Source organism: Neovison vison, chromosome 5, assembly GCF_020171115.1.
Source record: "Neovison vison isolate M4711 chromosome 5, ASM_NN_V1, whole genome shotgun sequence".
Classification (NCBI taxonomy): Eukaryota; Metazoa; Chordata; class Mammalia; order Carnivora; family Mustelidae; genus Neogale; species Neogale vison.
The window spans coordinates 113,744,824-113,765,997 of NC_058095.1; the positions used below are offsets into that span (position 1 = coordinate 113,744,824).

The 21,174-nt window shown below is 43.0% G+C and overlaps 1 protein-coding gene and 1 non-coding gene across 2 annotated transcripts in view; one reads left to right on the forward strand and one right to left on the reverse strand.

The window, feature by feature from the left end:
- The window catches only part of DGKH (diacylglycerol kinase eta), a 178,479-nt gene extending 157,994 nt beyond the window's left edge, over window positions 1-20,485 (reverse strand). The window contains exons 1-2 of the mRNA XM_044249809.1: window positions 20,442-20,485; window positions 13,390-13,593 (exon numbers count right to left, since the gene is read on the reverse strand). Coding sequence (XP_044105744.1) covers window positions 13,390-13,581 — 192 coding nt within the window. The 5' untranslated portion in view covers window positions 13,582-13,593; window positions 20,442-20,485. The remainder of the gene's footprint in view (window positions 1-13,389; window positions 13,594-20,441) is intronic.
- On the forward strand, window positions 8,918-9,052 carry LOC122908110. The gene has a single exon (XR_006384891.1). It is a non-coding gene; the product is annotated as a small nucleolar RNA SNORA70 (small nucleolar RNA).
- Window positions 20,486-21,174: the final 689 nt, after the last annotated feature.

Below are 21,174 nucleotides of genomic sequence, written 5' to 3' on the forward strand. Positions count from 1 at the left end.
TGCACCCTCCAGGTAAATGATTCTGCTTCCAGATCAGGTCTGCACGAGATCCCATCCTGCCACACATATTGGTGATAGAAGCATCAACTTCATCCCTCAGTGACCACCCCTCCAACATGGACGACTAACAGACACATTTCCTTGGGACCTAGAAAAAGATTTTTTTCTCGGACAATAAAATTTTGTAAATGATCTTGTTGTTTTAGCTACCAGGAAGCTTGGGGACAAATTAATAAGTCATCTTTAACAATAGATAGATGATAGATAGAAAGATAGATAGGAAGGACATAGACATTCTGCTTTATAGACTAACCTACTAACATTCTTGGTCTCATAGTCCTATCTATATTTTACCTAAGCTTGATACACCATATTGAACATAAATCACTTCAAATGTCTTCAGAAATGTTGGGAAATAATAGTACATAGAAATAAATCAGGCAGGGCACTTGGGTAGTTCAGTTGGTTAAGCGTCTGCCTTTGGCTCAGGTCATAATCTCACGTCATAATCTCCCTGCTCAGCGGGGAGCCTGCTTCTCCCTCTGCCCCTCTCCATGCTCCTGCTTTCTCTCTCTCTCTCTCTCAAATAAATAAATAAAATATTTTTTAAAAATTAAATAAATAGATAAATAAATCAGGCAGAGAAATAGGGGGGGAAAAGGAGCATTTCAGGTTGATGGAATATGACATGAAAACATGTGGAGATACAACAGTACCTGCCTTACTTTGGGAACAGAGAAGAGTTTGACAGTGACAGAAAACACAACTGGAATACCAGGGCCCTGACTCAGCCTGGTACGTTCCAACACCAGATATCTGCATGGTTCATGTCACTTCATTCAGATCTCTGTTCAAAATCACTTCACCAAAGAGAGTCCTTCCTGGACCTACTCAACCCAAATACTTTCCTCACACACATATACCACACCCCATCACTCCCTCCCCCTTTACTCGGTCTTATTTTCCTTCATTATGCTTAGGAACATCTGACATACATTTGTTTATATGGGTATTAACTACTCCTTTGATAGAATGTAAGATCTAATAGGTAGGATTTTTTACGTTATTTTACTATCAAACTGAGAAAGACCTACTAAGCTATGCTAAGAAATTTAGACTTTATTCCACTAGCAATGGGCAATGTCTAAGATTCACACAAAATGTGTTATGATCATATGTCCCTCTCTTAGAGAGAACTCTGGCAGTGGACCAAAGAGGAAATCCACCGCAAACATCGAAGTGATAAATTTTGCAGGTCTAATGAAGTTAGGGTAAATAGCAATAGAAATAAAAGGAAATGGATGAATTCACAACAAACACACCCAGTAGACAAAGGGACAGTATATCATCATAGATTGAAACCAGGCATCAGACCAGTCCCTGGAGAGCTGTGCAACCTCCAAGTTACTTTCTAATCCTTGGATTCCTCATTTCTAAAACGAATATAATAGTTATACCTACCTACTTAACAGCTTTGTTATGAAGATTAAATGAGGTAACATAATAACAAAACAGAACTGACTACACTTGGTGACTGCTGACCGAGCTCCATGAGGAAGGGGGCTGTGTTGCCTCATATGGAGCCCTGCCAGCCGCAGTAGACTCTGAATGCATTTTTATTGACAGCAAATGAGTTAATGAAGATGATCAGCAAGATAAACAGTCAAAGTTAACTACAAGGCAAATCCTTTAAGATATAAAAGTAGTGAAGCAAAATGTGCCTCGTAGGTGCGGTGACCGTGAACATACCTGTTGGGTTTGAGAATGTCAAGACTGAGATGGCTAGAGGTCTCTAACTAGAGTCAGCACTGGTGGGCAAAGGAGATACAGGTCCAGGTCTCAGGAAAGAACACAGGCTAGGCAAAGACTGGTACAGCTGGTAGGACAAGTCTAATCGAATCGATCACATTAACTAAGACAGAGGCAAACAGACTTAGAGTAAGAATCCTAGGAAACAAAAACATTTAGCATTAGCCAAAGGAGTCAGGGCTAGAGACAGACAGGCAGTAAAAAGCTAATAAGAAAGATAAGACAAATTCAAACCTTGAAAACAAAAGGGAAAGATGTGAGAAAAATGGTCAACAGCATCAAAATTGGCACAAAATACAGTTGAGTGAAAACTAAAAGGAGACCACTGGATTTTTTAGCAATTAGGTGGTAGTGACCTTTGCAAAAGATGTTTTCATAAAATGGTTGGGGCAAAAGCCAGATTGTGTGGACTGAGGAGTAAATAGGACTTAAGGAGACAGGGAGGATGTCAGGAAGAACATTCCAGGGTAAAGTAGACTTGGCCACAAAAGCACCTAAAAGCCTAGCAGGCCAATTATTTCCACTACCAATTCTAAGTGGTCACTCATTCCTATTACAGTATTTTTTCATAAGACATGTTTAACATACATTACTCTAGAAACAAGACTAACCCTAGCTAAAATCATCACATAGGGTAAGCTTATCCTCATTGCTCCTGCAATGTGAGTTTTCACACATCCATAAGGCCCTTCATGGTAGCAAAGACATTTTATTTTATTTTAAGATTTTATTTATTTATTTGACAGACAGAGATCACACGTTGGCAGAAAAGCAGGCGGAGAGAGAGAGGAGGAAGCAGGCTCCCTGCTGAGCAGAGAGCCTGATGGGGGGCTTGATCCCAGGACCCTGAGATCATGACCTGAGCTTAAGGCAGAGGCTTTAACCCACTGAGAACCCAGACGCCCAAAAGACATTTTATTTTTAATGATAAAATAATGGCTATAGAACATAATAGTTTTATCAAGACTTTTAAAAAGTCAACAAAGCACAGCAGTCTATATACCCTACTGATTAAGTTATTTAGGAAATACATGTATTGTGAATAATTGAGTTATCCAGATTTTATATCAATTTCCAAAAATAATTTTTTTTAATTTTAAAAAATATTTATAAAAATCAAGGATATAGAAGCATATGGTGTATTTCTTTATCTTTCATTATCTACCTACCCTATGAGGCAAAAATCACTATATCCGTTCCGTAAATGAGAACCCTGGCCTTCACAGAAATGAACTGTATTGGTCACAGTATGCTGATACAGCACACAATGCCCAAATCTCAGAGGCTTAACACAGTAAAGGTCTATTTCCTTCTAGTGTCACCATCCAATGGGACCAGTGAGGTTTAGGGACAGGAGCAAAGAGGCTGTGCTCCATGAAGTCATTCAAGGATCCAAGCTCCTCTCGCTAGATACTCTACATCTAGCTGGCAGGTGAGAGAAGAGACAAAACACAGAGTCCCATAAAACGCTTCAGAAGCCAAACAACAAACGTCACTCCCATCCATATTCCCCTGGCCTGAACTCAGTCACATAACCTCACCTATCTGCAGGGGGAAATGAAGTCCAACAGAGGGCCAGGAAGAACAGTAGAAATAGAACCTGATGGGCACAGCATTCTCTGTCACGTTAAGTAACATGACTAAGGTCACCTAGTAGGACCCGAAAGAGCCAAGATACAAACCCAATACTACTAACTCCTGAAAGGAACCTTGCTATCCTATCCCACTCAAGATGATTCATTTCACTGAACCCACCCCCCACTGTAGCATGTCTTCAAACGGCCACAACAACTGTTGGTTACAGTGTTATGTGTATTTTTTTTCATCCATCATTTATGGTCCGTCCTGCAATTCCCTTTTACAAATCAATGGTTTCAGTCTTCTGAGGGATGTATACACAGATATAAAATGCGGGGAGCCCTCCAAAGCCCATCCATGCTATGGAATGCATGAACCCCAAGCTAAGAACTCTTCTCTCGAGTACCACTTTACTATTGACACTGTTTACCTACTTCCAATTTTCTACCTGCTTCCCCTGACTCCCACCACCCCCAACTTCATCGCACTGATCCCTCTCCTTATCATAGCTTCTGTCTCTCGGTCTTTGCATCTGCTGTTCCTTTTGCCTACATTGCTTTTCCCTCAGAAGTCCGTGATCCGTTCCCTCAAGATCTTTGCTCAGATGTCACCTTCTCAGGAAGATCTTTCCCCTTCCAACCCCACCCCCACTCATGTTTTTTCTCTACAGCACTTCCCACCTCCTAATATGTGACACAGTTTACATATTTATGAGTTTATAACTTCTGCCTGCATTACAATGTGAACTCCAAGAAGGCAGAGGTTTTTGTCTATTTTGTTTATTGTTCAATCCCCAGCACCTATGAAGGTGCTTGGAAACACCATACATATCTTTTTGAATGAACTGAGGGGCAACAAAGGAATAAAAAAGAGAAGGAGCACCCGGGTCGATATAGGGGCCTGGAAATATCCTGGTTCTTATGCTGGATTCAGGGCTGCTTGTTTTACCATTCTGCTTCACAAATTACAGAGATATGTTCATATATGTAACATGCATATAACATGTTCATAGAACATTATAATTATATACTATGTTCCTATAGCATCTATAATACACATTATATGTATTTACATATGTAAGCATATATAAATTTATATTTATTATATATTAATGATATCTAACATTATATTATAACATTACTTTAATATTATAATTTTTTTTTTTAGAGAGAGAGCAAGAACGAACATGGTGAAGGGAGAGGGAGAGAGAGAATCTGAAGCAGGCTCCACACTCAGTGCTGAGCCCAAAGCAGGGCTCAAACTCATGACCCTGAGACTATGACCTGAATCAGTAACTTAACTGACTGAGTCATCCACGTACCTCTGTTGTAACTTTAAGGTACTATATGAGTTTACATAAATAATCCAAATCAAAACAGTATGCCTGCTCAGGTATACAGCTTGGCAAAATTTCTCATTTAAATAAAATAGGTAGATGGAGAAAATGGCACCCCAAATGTCATTTTCATCTCTTAACTAGTTAAAAATAAATTCTATGTATACTTTTTCCTCAACTATGTTTTAATGGGCCACATGAAAAATTACCTTATATAATTCTTTTTAACACTATATCATGACCTTTTAAAAATAGCATCTTACCTTATGGAAGTGAAACTAACAGTTTTCTTTGAAAACCTACTTAAAGAGTTGGCTACCTAAAAGCATTTCTTCTCACTTAGTCCTTCTAAAGATGTTTTTCAAAGTGATTCCACGATTTTGCTAACAGTAATTAAAATCAGGAGAAATTTCAGCTGAAATTTTTTATTCAGAAATTTACTTTGCAAACACACACTCTTAAACGTGTCACAAAAAAATGTGGGGTTCAGATGCAAAAAGACATTATAAAATCCATAACATTGGTGAGAGATATACTTACAGACTAAAAAGACTGATGAAGGGCAGGGCAGGAAGGAGGAGGAAGGGGTAGAGAGAGGAGAAGGACAGGGACAGGGGAAGCGTGGAGTGGGGAAGGGAAGTGGAGACAGCCAGTCCCCATCTGTGCCTGTACGCTGTAGAGGTAAGGCTTCAAACCAAAAAGCTGATGGAACTCCTGAAAAAAGGAATCTGGAACCTACCATTGGGTCCACTGTGCCAGGGAATAATGGTAACAAGTCTCGCTTTTGAGTTCCAGCCTGCCATTTACTCAGCAGATACTAAACGGAGTCTTGGATTTATGATTTATAAAATTTAGGTAATTTTGCAGAACTGTTACATAAGCTCCTGTTTATTCAGTTCATTCAGTTACAAAAACTGCTCTGTAAACAATAAAATGCTAAGTAGAAATGTATTTTAAAATTTCTGACATAAATGCCCCAAGACTATACATAAAGATTTATTATAGTAAATCACATGTTGGTGGTCTGAAAAAGTCATGGGACTCAAACGGCACAGGGAGAAGGTTAGAAATTCCAACTCCATGCATGATAAAGTTAATCATATTTTTTTGGTATAAAACAAGAGCCTAATAGTCTTCCAAATATCCTCATAACAAAGAGCAAGGGGAGGGGAGATTATTATCATATACGTTCATTTGAAAAAAAAAAAATGACTACCTGAAGCAAAAACAACGAGCACTGAATCCTAAATTAAGGCTGTTTTCAATAACGGTTACTGGTCATTTTAAGCCACTTAACCAAATCAAAAATATAAAAGTGTTCCAAGTGACTAAATATTCATGGAGAAATATACGCGATACCCAGCAAAATCACACAAATTTGCCAAGGGAAAATAATGTACTAACATGTTACGGCCTTTTTCGAAGGTCTGTTCTTAGATATAAAACAAACTCTCTTTAATTAAAACCTTTGCTTATAAACACATTTCCTGAGTAAAGAAAGCCTAACACATCCAATAGGAGTGAAACCCTGTCCCCTGGAAACAGAAAGGAGCCCGGGTGGTTGACAATGGTCGTGTCATATAACCTTTTGTCACTCCTACCACAACAGCAAACGTGCAACCTTAAACTAAGCAAGAGCTTTCTAAATTTAGATACTTTCAAATTAGGCATCTTCAGTTAGATGTAAAGGTTTAGTAAATTATTTATTATGTCTCTTATCTTTAATAATGGAATATCATGTTTAACTTGTAATCAAAATGGAAAGAAAGCTGTTATACCATGTATTAACTGTACCAGGACTCAGAGTTTCCAGTCTATATTTAGTTCACATTAAAATGGAAGCAAAGACGCAAACCAAGCTAAAAATAAAATGTTCTACAAAGATGAGATTTTTAAATGGATTGAAATCTAGCTTTATTTGGTCCCTTAAATGCTGAAAGCATTGAGCAGCACCTTAACTTTGCAGTGCGTTGCAAACCAAACTGTACCGTTTTCCATCATCTAAAACAGGGGTCAGAAAACTACAGCCCACCAGCCAAAGTATGGGCCATTTTCTTCTGGCTACCTGATTTTGTATAGCCCATCAGTTACGAAGGTTTTCACAAGTTCAAATGGCTTTTTTTAAAAAAAAAGAAGAGATAAAGAGTATTTCTTAATACCTGAAAACAATATGAAATTCAAATTTCATGTCCTTAAAGTATTACCACACCACTTATTCACTTAAGGATTGTCAATGGATGGGGCGCCGGGGTGGCTCAGTGGGTTAAGCCTCTGCCTTCAGCTTGGGTCATGATCCCAGAGTCCTGGGATCAAGCCCTCCATCGGGCTCTCTTCTCAGCAGGGAGCCTGCTTCTCCCTCTCTCTCTGCCTGCCTCCCTGCCTACTTGTGATCTGTCAAATAAATAAATAAAATCTTCAGAAAAAAAAAAAAGGATTATCTATGGCTGCTTTCACATGACAACGGTAGAGCTGAGTAATTTTGACATAGACTTTATGTCCCACAAAGCTTAAGACTTTACTCTCTGAACCTCTACAGAAAAAGTTCATCAAGTTCTGCCCTAGATGAATGTTAATTATTCTTTTTATTCAAAATACCTTCCTGCTCACCACCTGGCAAAATACTAAAATTCCTACTCACCTCTTATATCATATTGAGCTTCTGAACAAAAAACCTATCAATATTATTTTATTCTCATTTCTTAACAATCTTCTGGCCATGTTTCTGCTTCTCCTCATATTTGGATCACTACCCCATCCAAAAATTCCATTCAGAATTGTGGTTAAAAGTTTTGAGTAATAGTTTCTAATCTATTCTGTCTGTTTCAGATGTTAGATGTAAACTATCATGGCCCACTAATGGGCTCCCACCTACAATTTGAAAAATGCTGAGCATTTCTTCCCTAGACTACTCTAACTACAGTTACGGTGAAAGATAATGTTTTAGTTGCACCAACTGCATCTCATTAAGCAGGGGAAAATACAAATCAATATTTCCATATAGTGCCTTACAAGGCACTAGAATTTATTTATACAACTTTCATGTTAAAGTAAAACCGAGGTACAAACTGAAGATTGTGATGACTATTTTGTTACTGTGCTTAAAGAGATGTCTTAACCCAGATATAATGTTGCAAAGTTCTGAATATCATTTAGGGGTTTAGGTATGTGTTACCTAAATTTAAAGACCCATAAAAAGAAAGACCCATTAATATTCCAAATTAACTGTAAGAATACATAGAAATGCCAGATCAATGAGAGCACAGTAAACCTAATTAGGAGATATTTTTGACACATGAAGCTTCAAGACCTTGGCGGAGATGAGTCATTGTCAGAAAAAGTCAGAGATGGCTCCTTTGTTGATACCACGTGGCTTACGATGGTTGAACAATCTCAGTCTGCAAATCTGACCGAGATTCCTCCAGCCAGTCCCAGTATTCATGGGCCAACAGTATCCATCGGGCAAAAAAGAGCAAACAAAGCTTCTTTCACATTCATGTTCAAAACCAAGGTGGTCTGAGTTTATATTAACGCTGCTTCAGAAAGTCTCGTCCTTAATAAATATCTGCAAAATTTTCTCTAATGGTAAATCTGAATGTAAAATGAACCTCCTCCTTAAGATAGAACTAAGAATTAGGAATAAGAGCTAACAATAAGGAGAGAGGAAGAGATGGGATGAATTATAGCTCCCATTGGCTTTCTCACATCGGCACCATTTCCACTTTTTTAAGTAAAGGATTTTTTTTTTCCTTTGGGGAAACAGAGGCAGCCATAAAATTATCTACTGTTTAACACCCGAGTAGCTAGCTGAGACTACCCGAAATTCTACTTAGCTGATACAGAGAAAGGAAAAAGTGAAAAACAGAGAAGAGAAAAATAGTACACAGCAAGGGCAAAGAACAAGAAAAAAATGAAAAGGAGAACAAAGAGTATACAAAGTGGGGAATGTGAGGAGGATACTAAAATGTATGGGAGAATTTCATTATTAAATCAGACTAATTTTAAAAGCATGCCAGTCTTGGGGCTCCTGGGTGGCTCAGTGGGTTAAGCCTCTGCCTTCAGCTCAGGTCATGATCCCAGCATCCTGGGATCGAGCCCCATATTGGGCTCCCTATTCGGCAGGAAGCCTGCTTCTCCCTCTCCCACCCCCCTCTTGTATTCCCTCTCTCGCTCTGTATATCTCTGTCAAATAAATAAATAAAATCTTTTGAAAAAAAAAAAAAAGCATGCCAGTCTTATTTTTTACTTTAAAAGTCATCATAAGTAGCCTTCTTGGTAGTGTATGCAGCCTGTTTATTATATGGGTTGCCCTAAGGGACCTTAGAGACAGCCCTTTGGGTGGATGCAGGGTCTGACCTCATGGCTATTTCCAATTTAGGCTGCAGATAGGTATGCAGGGTACCTTTGGAAAGCCCCAGGGCACAATAGCCAGGGTCCACATTGGCCAAGTCATCATGTCCATCCGTACCAAGCTGCAGAACAAGGAGCATGTGATTGAGGCCTTACACAGGGCCAAGTTCAAGTTCCCTGGCCGCCAGAAGAGCCACATCTCTAAGAAGTGGGGCTTTACTAAGTTCAATGTGGATGAATTTGAAGACATGGCTGAAAAGCGGCTTATCCCAGATGGCTGTGGGGTCAAATACATCCCTAACCATGATCCCTTGGACAAATGGAAGGCTCTGCACTCATGAGAACCTTGGCACTACCCCCTCCCGTCATATTCATGCCCACCAATAAATCCAACTTTCTGTCAATAAATAAATAAATAAAAGTCATCATATCCACTGCAAAACAAATAAACAAAACTGAGATTAGTGTTGTCCTAAAATAACCATAGAGAACTTCCACAGAGAAGGTCCATAGAGAACGAGGTAATTAAATGATGATCTATCAGGTTAGGCCGAACCATATGAAATTTCCCACATTCAACCACTTCTTCCCAGCTCCGTGGAGATATAATTGACAAACAAAATTATATTTAAAGTATACAATGTAATAATTTGATAGACATACATATTGTGAAATAATTACCACAATTAGGTTAATTAACATAACCAGCACGCACCTCACTTAATTAATGTGTGTGTGTCTGTGCTCGTGTTTAAGGATGCTTAAAATCTAGGAGTGCCTGGGAGGCTCAGTCAGTTAAGCATCTGACTCTTGATTTTGACTCAGGTCGTGATTTTAGGGTCATGAGATCAAGCCCCAAGTCGGGCTCTGCGCCCAGTGGCGATTCTGCTCCAGATTCTCTCTCCTTCGCCCTCTGCCCCTCCCCCTGCTCTCTCTCTCTTTCCTCTCTCTCTCTTTCTAATAAATAAATAAACAAAATCTTCTTTAAAAAGTAGGAATGCTTAAGATCTATTCTCAGCAAATTTCAAGGATACAATACAGTATTGTTAGCTATAGTCACTATGCTGCCCATTAGATTCCCAGAACTTATTCATTCTAGAACTGAACGTCTGTACCTTTTCAACAGCGTCTTCCCAGTTCCCAGACCTCCCAGGCCCTTGGCCATTTTTGACCTACTCTTGACCATTTCTGACCTACTGACCTCACAAATTCATGTAGTTCAACCTACCATAATGGAATACTTCCCCACCATTAAAAAGAATGAGGTAGATGTGTACACACCATTAGGGAAATGATGATATTCAAACTCCAAACAAGACACAGCATTGTGCACAGAATGTTCCCACTTGTACTTTTTAAAGAAACATATGTACATTCATAGACATTTTCTGGAAGTATACCAAGAAAAATGCCAACAATTGCCTCTGCGATGGAGACTAGAAGGTCTGGAGTGAGAGGGAGATTTGACTTTTCACAGAATTCCCTCCCATCACTGAATAGCCTCTCACACTGTTCAATATCTTATTACGGGCGCACGATACTTATTTCAGTTAAGAAGTACCTGGATACTCTCCACATGCCACAATTAATTTAAGATAATTCAAATTATTTAAAACACAAATCAGCATTTACAACAAAGAACACTTTAAATAAGGCAATTACTTTGGTGGCCTTTTTTATCCCAAACCTAAGCTAACCAGACAACTTCATGATCATAAGGCTCTTAAAGGAAACCAAAATAAATAACATGTTTTAATAATAATACCTATATATATGAAGCATTATATATAACTGTAAAATATATACATTATTCATTTAATAAATATTTTTATTTCTTTTTTAAAGATTTATTTAGAGAGAGAGAGAGAGAGCGTGCGCACGCATGAGCAGGGTAGGAGCAAAGGAAGAAGGAGAGAGAGAATCTCCAGCAGACTCCATACTGAGTGCTGAGCCCTACAGAGGGCTGGATCTCATGACCCTGAGATCACATCACATCTCATGACCCTGAGATCACATCCACATTGAGTGCAAATCAAGAGCCAGAGGCTTAACCAACTGAGCCACCTAAGCGTCCCAGAACTGCTTTCTGTCTCAAAACCCACTAGCTCTTAGGCTAGTCCTGGTCTCATTCTCCTCTAGACTCTCCCATCTTACATATCTGTGGAGATGATCAAGCAAGCACAGTCTTTTTCTAAAAGATCTTTTCCCTTAACTCTTACCTGGACCATAATTGAACCGGTATTAAATTTAGGAAATTTAATACAGGCTAGGAACCAGTATTAAATTTAGCAGTTCTCACTTTATTAATCCTCTTACTGCACTAGCTTTCTTCCCTGAGAATCAATATGTGTGATAAAGAGATGTAACTGATGAAACCTGTAGCATATATATACAGTCTGGATGGAGGTGGGAGGGGCACGCAGAAAGGCTGAGGCTCACCCGACTCAGAAGTTTTAGGCCTGGATCTCAGCTGTTCATGTATGAAAATGCTGATGAAGTTACATGCACTTGTATGAGTTAGTATAAAATGCAGGACTTCTGAAATTTAATATATCTTGTGAAATTTAAGAAATATTTCATTTAATGATCACTATCTCTAATCATGGGGAAAAAAAACCTGTGCTAAATATTTTTATTAGAAAGTTAAATGGAAAACCAATAATAAATGAACTTTTAAAAATTATTCTTAGTCTTAAAAACATGGCTTACCCCAAACCATAGATAATATAAAATTTAAAATATATAAACTTAGCTATTACCATGAATTCATGAGACCTACAAATTTTAATTGTACCCCCTCAAATTTGTCGTTTAACTTAACTCAAATTAGAGCCATCTCTAAATTTTCTTTCAAGCATTATAAATGTACTGGTAATTTTTGATACGTTTTGCATGGAATTTTAACCATTGCATAAGAATCTAAAAAATATGCCACTTTTTAAACCTGCCATTTTGTTCACTAGTAACACAGTTTCATGAACTTTTTTAAAATTGAGATTTCAGATGTTAAAGGCACTGTTAGAAAGTCACTATCTTGTTTAGCCTTAATCTTCTAAAAACATATTAAATCCAAATCCTTAAGTTATCACAGTTTTTATTAAATGAAGAAATGTCACTATTAAAATTCGTTACAGTGGGCAGTTAAAAAAATGACAGAAGCAATCTTTGACTCTTTGCTAAGGGCATCTTGTTACCACTTGCATGTGCTTACCCCTAATCATTCTAGAAAATAAGGATACAGGCTAAAGAAAACATGATTTCATAAACATGTAATAAAAGTTCTACTCTCATAGGAGTCCATTGATCTTAAAAAACGAATTCTCATAAAACTAAGTATAAAATTAACTTTTACAAATTTACTTTTAATGAGAGCACACAAGCCCAGTAATTTCATTGGTTCTCTTCAAATAACTTCCTTAAAGTACCCCAGTGATAACAGACTTCAAAAGTACGATGTGTTTTAAAGTACGATGAAAACTTTAAAATATAAATAACCCTTCAGTGTGGTAAGCATTTCCTACGTATATGCTCAAGATCTATTTAAAACTCTTCAACTTTGAGCTCTCAAAAGCATCTGCTACAGACACACGAGTAACAGCACATATTACACAAGGCGGTTAATCTTCATTAAGATAACCGTGGCTGTTAAGATCCGAACACCGTGCTGAGCAGGAACCCACTACTCAAAAGCCTCGCTTGCTGATGTGTCACGCAGGGTGTTCTACCGCCAGCATCATTTACCCAGGCGTCGCGCCTGGACTTCTGCCTTCCAAATGGCAGCGGGAGGTAAGGCGGCTGTCTGCTGTCACCTCCCCACCCATCCTTTCAGAGTGGTCCTGGGGAGGAGACGGCTGCTGCTCGCGGGAAGGGAACTGGGGGGGCGGGGGCGGTGCGTTTTGCATCTCTGGCTGGTCGGCCTGCGCCGGGCTCCCTAGGCTAGGCACATACTCCACCCAAGCACCGCACTCAGGGAGGACAAAAAAATAAAACAGTCCTTTTAAGTTCCCTGGGTGGGAACTCTCTAGAGCGCTTCAACATTTTCCCACGCTCCCGCCGAGCCGCTCGTTCCCAGCTCCTCCAACGCAGCCGCCAGCCCCCGGGAGCCCACCCTGGCGGCCTCCGGTGCGGGGCCGGGAATCCCTTCCGGCCGCGCGGCGGTCCAGCTCCCCCGGCCCCGCCCCCGGGTCAGGCCCCGCCCTCACCTTGCGCCCCACGTTCCCGGGATCTCCGGCGCGCGCTCCGAGCACCCCAGGCGCCCTCGCTCCTCTTCCCCGCCCCGAAGCCTCCCGCCTTCCGCGCTGCCCGAGGGCTCGCCTCACCTTGGTCCGGATCTGCCCCGAGGTGGACACTTTGCGGATCAGTTTCTGGGGTCCCTCTTGCTCCGCTTCGCTGTCAGAGGAATCGTCTCCGGGCCCCGCCGACGCAGCGGCGGGGGTGACCGCAGCGCCGGCTCCGGCGGCCGCTCCTCCCGCGGCGCCCGGAGGGTGGTGCTGGCTGCTGGCCCCGGCCATCCTTTCCGACTCCTGTGGGGACACAGCACCGCCCGGCGGGGGCGGCAGCGGCGGTCAGTGCGTGCGCTCGGTCCGAGCCGGGCCCAGAGCCCCGCGCCGGGCCGCAGCCGCCATCTTCCGCTCCCCCAGCCGCCCCCGCAGGCGAAGGGGCGCGGGGGATCAGACGCCCTCCGAGCCGCGGCCCTCCAAGCCCCTCTACCCGGCTCCAGAGCGGCGAGGGCGGTGGGGCACAGGAGACGCGGACCCCTGCCCGCTTGGGACCCCTGTGTACCCAGCCTCGGGATGTTACGGGGTTCCTGACCCAGAATACGACCTGCACGGGTACAGAGGATGGGAGTGACAGAGGGACCGGGGCGACCTACTACTTCCCCCAGGAGCCTGGGGTCCCTAGGATGGACCGGGGGATAGGGGGTGGGCAGGAAACCTTCGCAGCCCAGCCCCGCGAGTCGGGCAGCGGCTAAGCTCCCTGCCTTGGCTCACAGGGCAAGGACGGCCCCTGGAGTAGAAAGGGAACCTACAGCTTCCTCCCGACTCCCTTGGGTACACCCTGCCACCCCCAGACCTAGAATCTCTCCAGAACCTTGGGCCTCGCCGCACAGTTCCCACTGAATCAAAGCAGTTCCGCCTCCCCAGATGGCTGGGCGCTGCCCCTCGTCCGTCTCACGACCCCTCAGCGCATCTCTGCTGAACCGTACCTCTCCCGCCTCTGCCTCGGGGTTTGGGTCCTCTCAGCAATCCCGACCGCGGCGCTTAGTTTCTGGCCCACCCCCACCTCCATCCGGCGCACACGGAAGAGAAGAGCATTTTCCGGGAGGTTCCACTCCGCTCTGAGAACTTTTCGTTCAGAAAGAGCGATCCCTTTGGCTAACAGGAAACTGGGAAGGGCGTGGAGAGAGCGCAGAAACAAGAGAGTACACACGGCCCAAGACCACAGAATGCAAAATAAATGTCTAAACTGAAGCGCCAGCCGAGACTGCCTGGAAGAAAACAATGCACCGAGACCATGTGAACACCCTTGCCCGAGCACGAAAACACTGGAGGTCCTGGGAGAGCCACTCCCTAACCCGGACCAGAGCGGGAGGAAATGGGATCAACAGGCTGCGGCGACCGCTCACAACTCGTCCCAAGCGAGGGGGCTAAGCCGGCACTTGGAAACAGCAGCCTCGCAGCGGGGTGTGCACGCTGAGCGTCAAAGAACCCATGTAGGTGTGGGAGGGCTTGGGGGAGAAGATACTAAGATGACAGATTCCTCTTGTCATCCACGGAGAACTCTAAACTTAGCTGTGTTTTTAAGTAGGGCAAAAAGTCCCCGCCAGACTGTGGAGACTCTTCACACTTCAGTAAAGCACTTAATCTCTTCAGCGTGTTCGTGTCCTTCAGTCCCTGTTCCTAGTTTTCAGTTGATATGACCTTCTACTTTTTCAGCTGACATGACCTTTAAGGGTCCTCCAAACTAGCATTCTATTGGAGTTTTGTTTCTTTTCAGTTGTAACCTTACCCTCAACACTAATTTGATTGCTATGTCAAAATTAACAGTTCGAAGAGGTTAGACGAAACAATATTCAATCCCAATACTATATATCCACATTGCTGATTAAAATGTAAAATGTGCCTGTTTGAATCTTCAAAGACAGGAGATTGCTGCCTTGAAATACTAACTGATGGAAGCTACTTCTCCAGCTTCTGTTGTCCTCTTTAGGAAGGGAAGGAGCTAGGCAAATTGAACTTTTAAGAGCCCTTATAGTTTTGTAAATATGTGATTCTAGATCTACACAGAACATATTGTTGTGACGGGAATTCTTTAAGAGAAAAATAACCAAAGTAACGGCCTTCAGCCCAACCTAGCTGTCTGGTCACTGATGAGTCCAATGGTTTGTCAGTGTAGATAAGAACACTTAGCAAAGGGCCTTTTGAAAGAATAAACCTAGTTCAGACCTCTCCTTTAATGACGGTGAGGCCCTAATCATGAGTTAGGACCAAAGTCAAAATCAGGTGATCACTATGCTAATATTCTATTCACTTCAGCACACCATGTAACAAAAGTTAGTTTGTCAATTATTATGTTTGTATTCACATTTTAGGCTTTCAAATTTTATATAGTAACATGTTCCTGAGTCCAGATAGAGTGATTAAACTGAAATACATTGTTGAACACCCATGCCCATCCTGAGATCTGAAGAAAAGGGCTGAATACATTTCTTATTCTGATTCAGACACTGACTGCTGAAAGATACCTTAGAAGTGTTTCATGTGCAAGAGCTGGGCAATTAATACCTCAAAGTGAAGGTATTTATACTCCATTAAAAACTTAACCTCAGTTGTACCTGCTCTTCAAAGACTCCTGTAACGAGTTCTAAAACTTGGTTGTGACTTTGAAGGCACAGCCAGTCTTAGCCTACTCATGCTAAATAAATTATCCCTGCTCTACAGTTTCCCTAGCACATAGAATGCTCAGAGTGAAAACAGTGTGTAGGCAAATGAAGGAATGTCACTTCATTTCCCTCAAAAGGCAGTTCATGAAAACCCTCTTTTCTTTAATTACCTCTTCTAAGGAGACTGTTTCAAGTAATACCTAATGTAAAGTACCTGATCCATTAGATTCTTTTCAGTTCTTATCCGTAAATTAGAAGCTTCCAGAATGAATATCCAATCTGTATATCGTATACCTGTAATGCACTTCATTTCTGCTAAAAATATAATAGCAATGTCAAGAGCGCCATATTTTCAACCATTTTAATGTAGCTCAGAATGGCAACTGAAACAAATTTCAAATATGTGGCATATTACATTATTTCTTCAATTTACAAGATTCCCTTGACTTTTACCTTACTTGGTGTTTTTAGACTTTATTCAAATAATTTCTTAGATGAGTCTTACATATTTATTATTGTTACTCTGAAATCTTTGTTTGGTACATATTATATCACAAACATGCTATTAAAAACTTTGACATAAGCCATGCAGACACTGCATTTGGGATGAAATGGAAATAGGAGCTAGCACTAAATTAGGTTTCTACTTTATAGGGCTTTCTGCCCCATTTAAAGAAGGAAAAATTATTACTCTGAAGATGTATAAATCACAGCCAATTCTCATTCTGATACCAACTTTGTGAATATTAGCATTCACATATTCACACGGATAGATATTTTAAATTATAGTCTTATTATTGATCCTTACCTATAACAAAAAAGTTTAATATCCATTTGCAACCTTTAAGTCCCTTATGGTCTATGCTTTTATGTTAAACACTGTATCACAAATGTGTAGAACTCTACACTTGTGTACTGAAGAACCCAAGTTGGACTTTCAAACAGTAACATTCTAGGACTCATACTCCTAGTCAATGGGAACCATGCAAAGAACACTGCAGGCTGAATAAGTACAGGTCTGCTTTCATTCAAACTTTATAACTACTTCCACAATATACTATCTAGCATTGGTGGTTCAGTGGTAGAATTCTCGCCTGCCACAATATACTATCTGTTATATATTTGAAATTCAACATTCAAAACTTTACTCCATCAAAATTTTCTCTGGGTTGTTACTTGGATAAGATATTTTAGATTCATCATGATAGCAGCTACATGTACCTAGGGGCATCCCTGTACCTGAGGCAAAAAACCTTTTGTCATCTAGGCCTAATGTACAAATATGCTTGTAACTTCTTATTTATATTTTGGCCCCTTTTCCTTTGAAACTCCTCCCTTGCTAATTTTCTATTAGTTTTGAATCATTCCATCAAAGCCAAGTAGATTAAAACCATATGGAAATAAAAAACAAATTTTAGTACCCTAATGTCCTAGTGTCACTGTCTGAGGTCTGCTTTGTAAATACTCCCACAGTTTCTGAGTTTTGGCTGGAATTCAAGCTACCCATCTCCCCACTCCTACCCTAGGACATCATCTATGAGTAAGGGTTATTTCCCTAAATGTTTTCCCTCCCACCACCAAAATATTTTTGTATTGATTAGGAATTTAGGTAATGCCTCTCTCTGCCCATGGATTTGATTACATCCCAAAGCTAGTATTAAGGAAAATACACAGAAGCCCAAATGCTAACATTTATCTTCTTTTAGGCCTGATGCCCTAGCTGGAATAATGATAAGGCTAACTGTTTATTTAAATGCCCTCACTTAACTCAATAACTTCATTTTATCTCCAAATACAAAGAATGTCATAAAGCCCAGTAGCTGACCCTCAGCTCCAGACATGGGTACATTGCAAGCCAGAAGTTCTGTTCTCTTTACTACTATTCAGCATCAGTTCCTGAGATTATGTTTACTCATCTGTCTGAACAGTTCTAGGCAGAATCGTATCATCATGTTTTAGGTTTCATCAAAAAAGAACAAAGAGAATAAATCCTTATAGGTACGTCTTTATACACAATAAGGAATAATTCAGGGTCTATGTGTTGTGAATATTTCCTATTCAATATTAAATATTCTTATTATAAATATAAAGGAGTATACTTTTATGGTAAAGTATTAAAATTGTTGATATTTGAAATCAGACAGTAGATTTTCAATAACTGCCAAATGAACTCCTAGTCAAAGCAGATGTTCTTAGCCCATGGTCTTTGAGGGTCCACCAACTGGGCTTCAGGAATTCTGACCCGCCTGAAATTTTATTATTATTCTTATATGCGTGTTGCATAGATACATTGTGGGGAAAGACGCCATAGCTTTGGTTAGATTCTTTAACCCACTGAGCCACCCAGGTGCCCCAACTCTGGTTAGACTCTTAAAGGGCTCATTGACCCAAGATAAGTTCAGAATTCCTGATTTTGATGGATTTTGTGTCCTTTCAAAACATGTTTATACAAAGCTGATTTTCCTCCCTCCGATTCAAATACTTAAATTAACATTTAAGCATTCTTCCCCCCCCCAATTTATCACCCTGTTTCTTGTCTATGCCACTTTTCAGTAACTTGGGTAACATTTTTTTAAGGAACTTAAATGAGAATTCTTAGAATTAGACATACCCGTATGACCACAGGTTGGCAAATAAAATCACTTTGTCAAAGTATCATTTTGTGCCACATACATGAGACCTCTGAAGATTTTTTTTTTTTAACTGTCTGAATTTCAACTCTTAACATACACGAAACAAGACATTCTGTTAAGAATGTATGCTCTGTGAGGATGCAAGGATTCATGTTTGTGTTAACGGCTATATCCAAAAGTCCTGGAACACAGGAGGTGAGGGATAAAATCTCTTTTGAGTGAATAAAAAGGCCTTCAGTGTTTAAAGAAAATAAAACCAATTTTTTTTAAGGAGAGTTCTGCAGTCTGGAGAAAGCATCACAGTTCATTCACACACATTTCTGTTAGGGCTCTAGTTTTAAAGGCAAATAAAGGAGCACTTTCATTTTTGTCACCTGAAGTAAGCAACATTAAACTTTTTCTCTATTTTTCTAGGCATGAAGTAGTTCTGCCATCGGTCCCCTAAAGCAAAATACTATATAACAGGGCATTTTTCACTGTGATTGGTGTTGGCTTAAAGCATCTGGGTTCAAAAGGGACTTCATATAGGAACGTTTAAAGCTTAAACAAACCAACAAAAAAAAAAAAGGTAACAAAACCAGGTCAATGAATTTAGTTCTCAGTGATCTTTGATTTAAACTTCAAAACAGAATTGTAGTTTTAGTTTCAAGAACAATTTAATCCCCAGTGACAACCACAATAGAAGAAATAGGAGCAGATGGGCAACCTAACAACATGTTCAAATTTGCAAAAGCAAAGACAGCTGCAGATACAGATGGGTCAGAGTCCAAGGACACTTTTGAAAGGTCGGGAAACAAGAAGCAGAGAAATGCATTTGGGCAAAGGAACCTAGAGTGTACCTACTAGAAAAGAAAAAGGAGAACCAAGCCTGACACCTGACCTAGAAACTCTTAACAGGCAGAGGGCCAGTCTGAGCAGACACGCAGAGTCCCTGGGAAAAGAACATCCGAACACGTTGAACAGAACACGGGTGAGGCCAGAAATTTCAGACGAGGGTTTCCAGACAGGTTCAAGAATTTCAACCAGGACGGAGTAGCAAACATCGAGGCAGGGAGTGGAGAGCCAAAATTCGATGCCAAGGAAAAGGCAGCCCACACAGGATTACAGAGCTCTGAGTGAGACGGGGATTCCGGGGTAGAATCCCTGGAGGGATGTGAGATGGTTCTGACAGTCTGAGTTGGAAGAGAGAAGGAAGTTGGAGGAGTTTGAGGGAACAAATCCAAAGCCCCCCCGATCTCTTCCTCCTTATCCTCACACACACAAAACACACGCACACGCTCCTCTCGGTCCCTGAAATGACCCAGCCTCTGGGTGGCATGTGCAGGAGATCGAGGTTAGCTCCCCGCTTCATCCTGGGCAAAACCCTTGAACCCCGGGGCCGTAGCCGCTAGCAGGAGGCGTGGCTCCAGGGTCCCAGCCGCCAGCAGCCTGCGGTCGCCGCGGTCCTTGGGAACCTGTGCGCCCAGGTGCCTGCCAGGGCGCGGTCTCGGGAGGCAAGAGCGGTCTCCTCCTAGCCCGCACGCTGCCCTCAGAGTCAGGGATTCTCCTCTCCCTCCTCCTACCCTCCGTGCTCTAAAATCAAGTCAAAAGTTGAGGAGTCGATGAAGCAAAGGAAACGGTCCTCCGAGGGCCGTCGTCAGCGGTTCGCCAGCGGCCCCTCCGGGAGCGCCTCGGCTGGCCGGACAAAGGCGCTCCGGGCGGCGCGCGAGGAGGAGCCCGGGCGGCGGAGGAAGCGCTGCCCCGGCTGGGAAGCAGCTGGGGACCTCATCCCGGGCCATTTCCTGAACGGAACCCGGCCCGGGCGGGGGGGAGCAGAGGAGAAGTGGGAGGGGGTGGGCGCGGGCGCTGTACCCACCGGTTCCTCCCAGGCCGGGCTGCGGGCGCCGGGCGCGGGGCGCACGTGCTGCGGCTCCATCGCGCCGCCCGCGCCCGCCGGCCGCCCGGGCGCGGGGACCCGAGCCCCCGCCGCCGCAGCCGGGGCCGCTGGATGCGCTTCCCTCGCCGCGGTCCTCTCGGCCGCCGCCGCCGCCGCCGCCCCGGCTCCTGCCCGGGGCCAGCCACCGGCCCTCCCGCCGTCTCCGGCTTCCGCCGCGCTGAGCTCTCCCGCCCCCGCGCCGGTCCCTTCCTCCTCCTCCTCCTCCTCCTCCTCCACCTCCTAGTCCTCGGTCCAGCTCCGAGCGGTCCGCTCCCCGCCGCCGCTGCCACCGCCTCCCACGGCCACAGAATCCGCCCCTCGCTCCTTCCTCCGCCCCCGGCTCCCTCCCCTTTTCCTCCCCGCTTCCCGCCCCTCCCCCCGCCGCCCCCACCTCCCAGCGGGCGGCCCGGGACGCACGTGACCCCCCTGTCAGGCCTTATAAGGCGCGGAACCGAAAGCGGCCGCCGGGTGGTCACGGGCACCGGGCGGCCCGGCGGACGCGAGCAGCCGTTCCCGGGGACGGGCTGCCGGGCGCTCCGGGAGCAGCGGGGAAAGCTCGGGCTGAGCGGGTCGGCGCGCTGGCCACCCGAGCGGCGGTGGCCGAGAGTCCCGCGAGACGCCCCCGGCACCTCTCTCCCTCTCTCCCCTCCCGGTGCCCGCAGCCCGCGCCTGC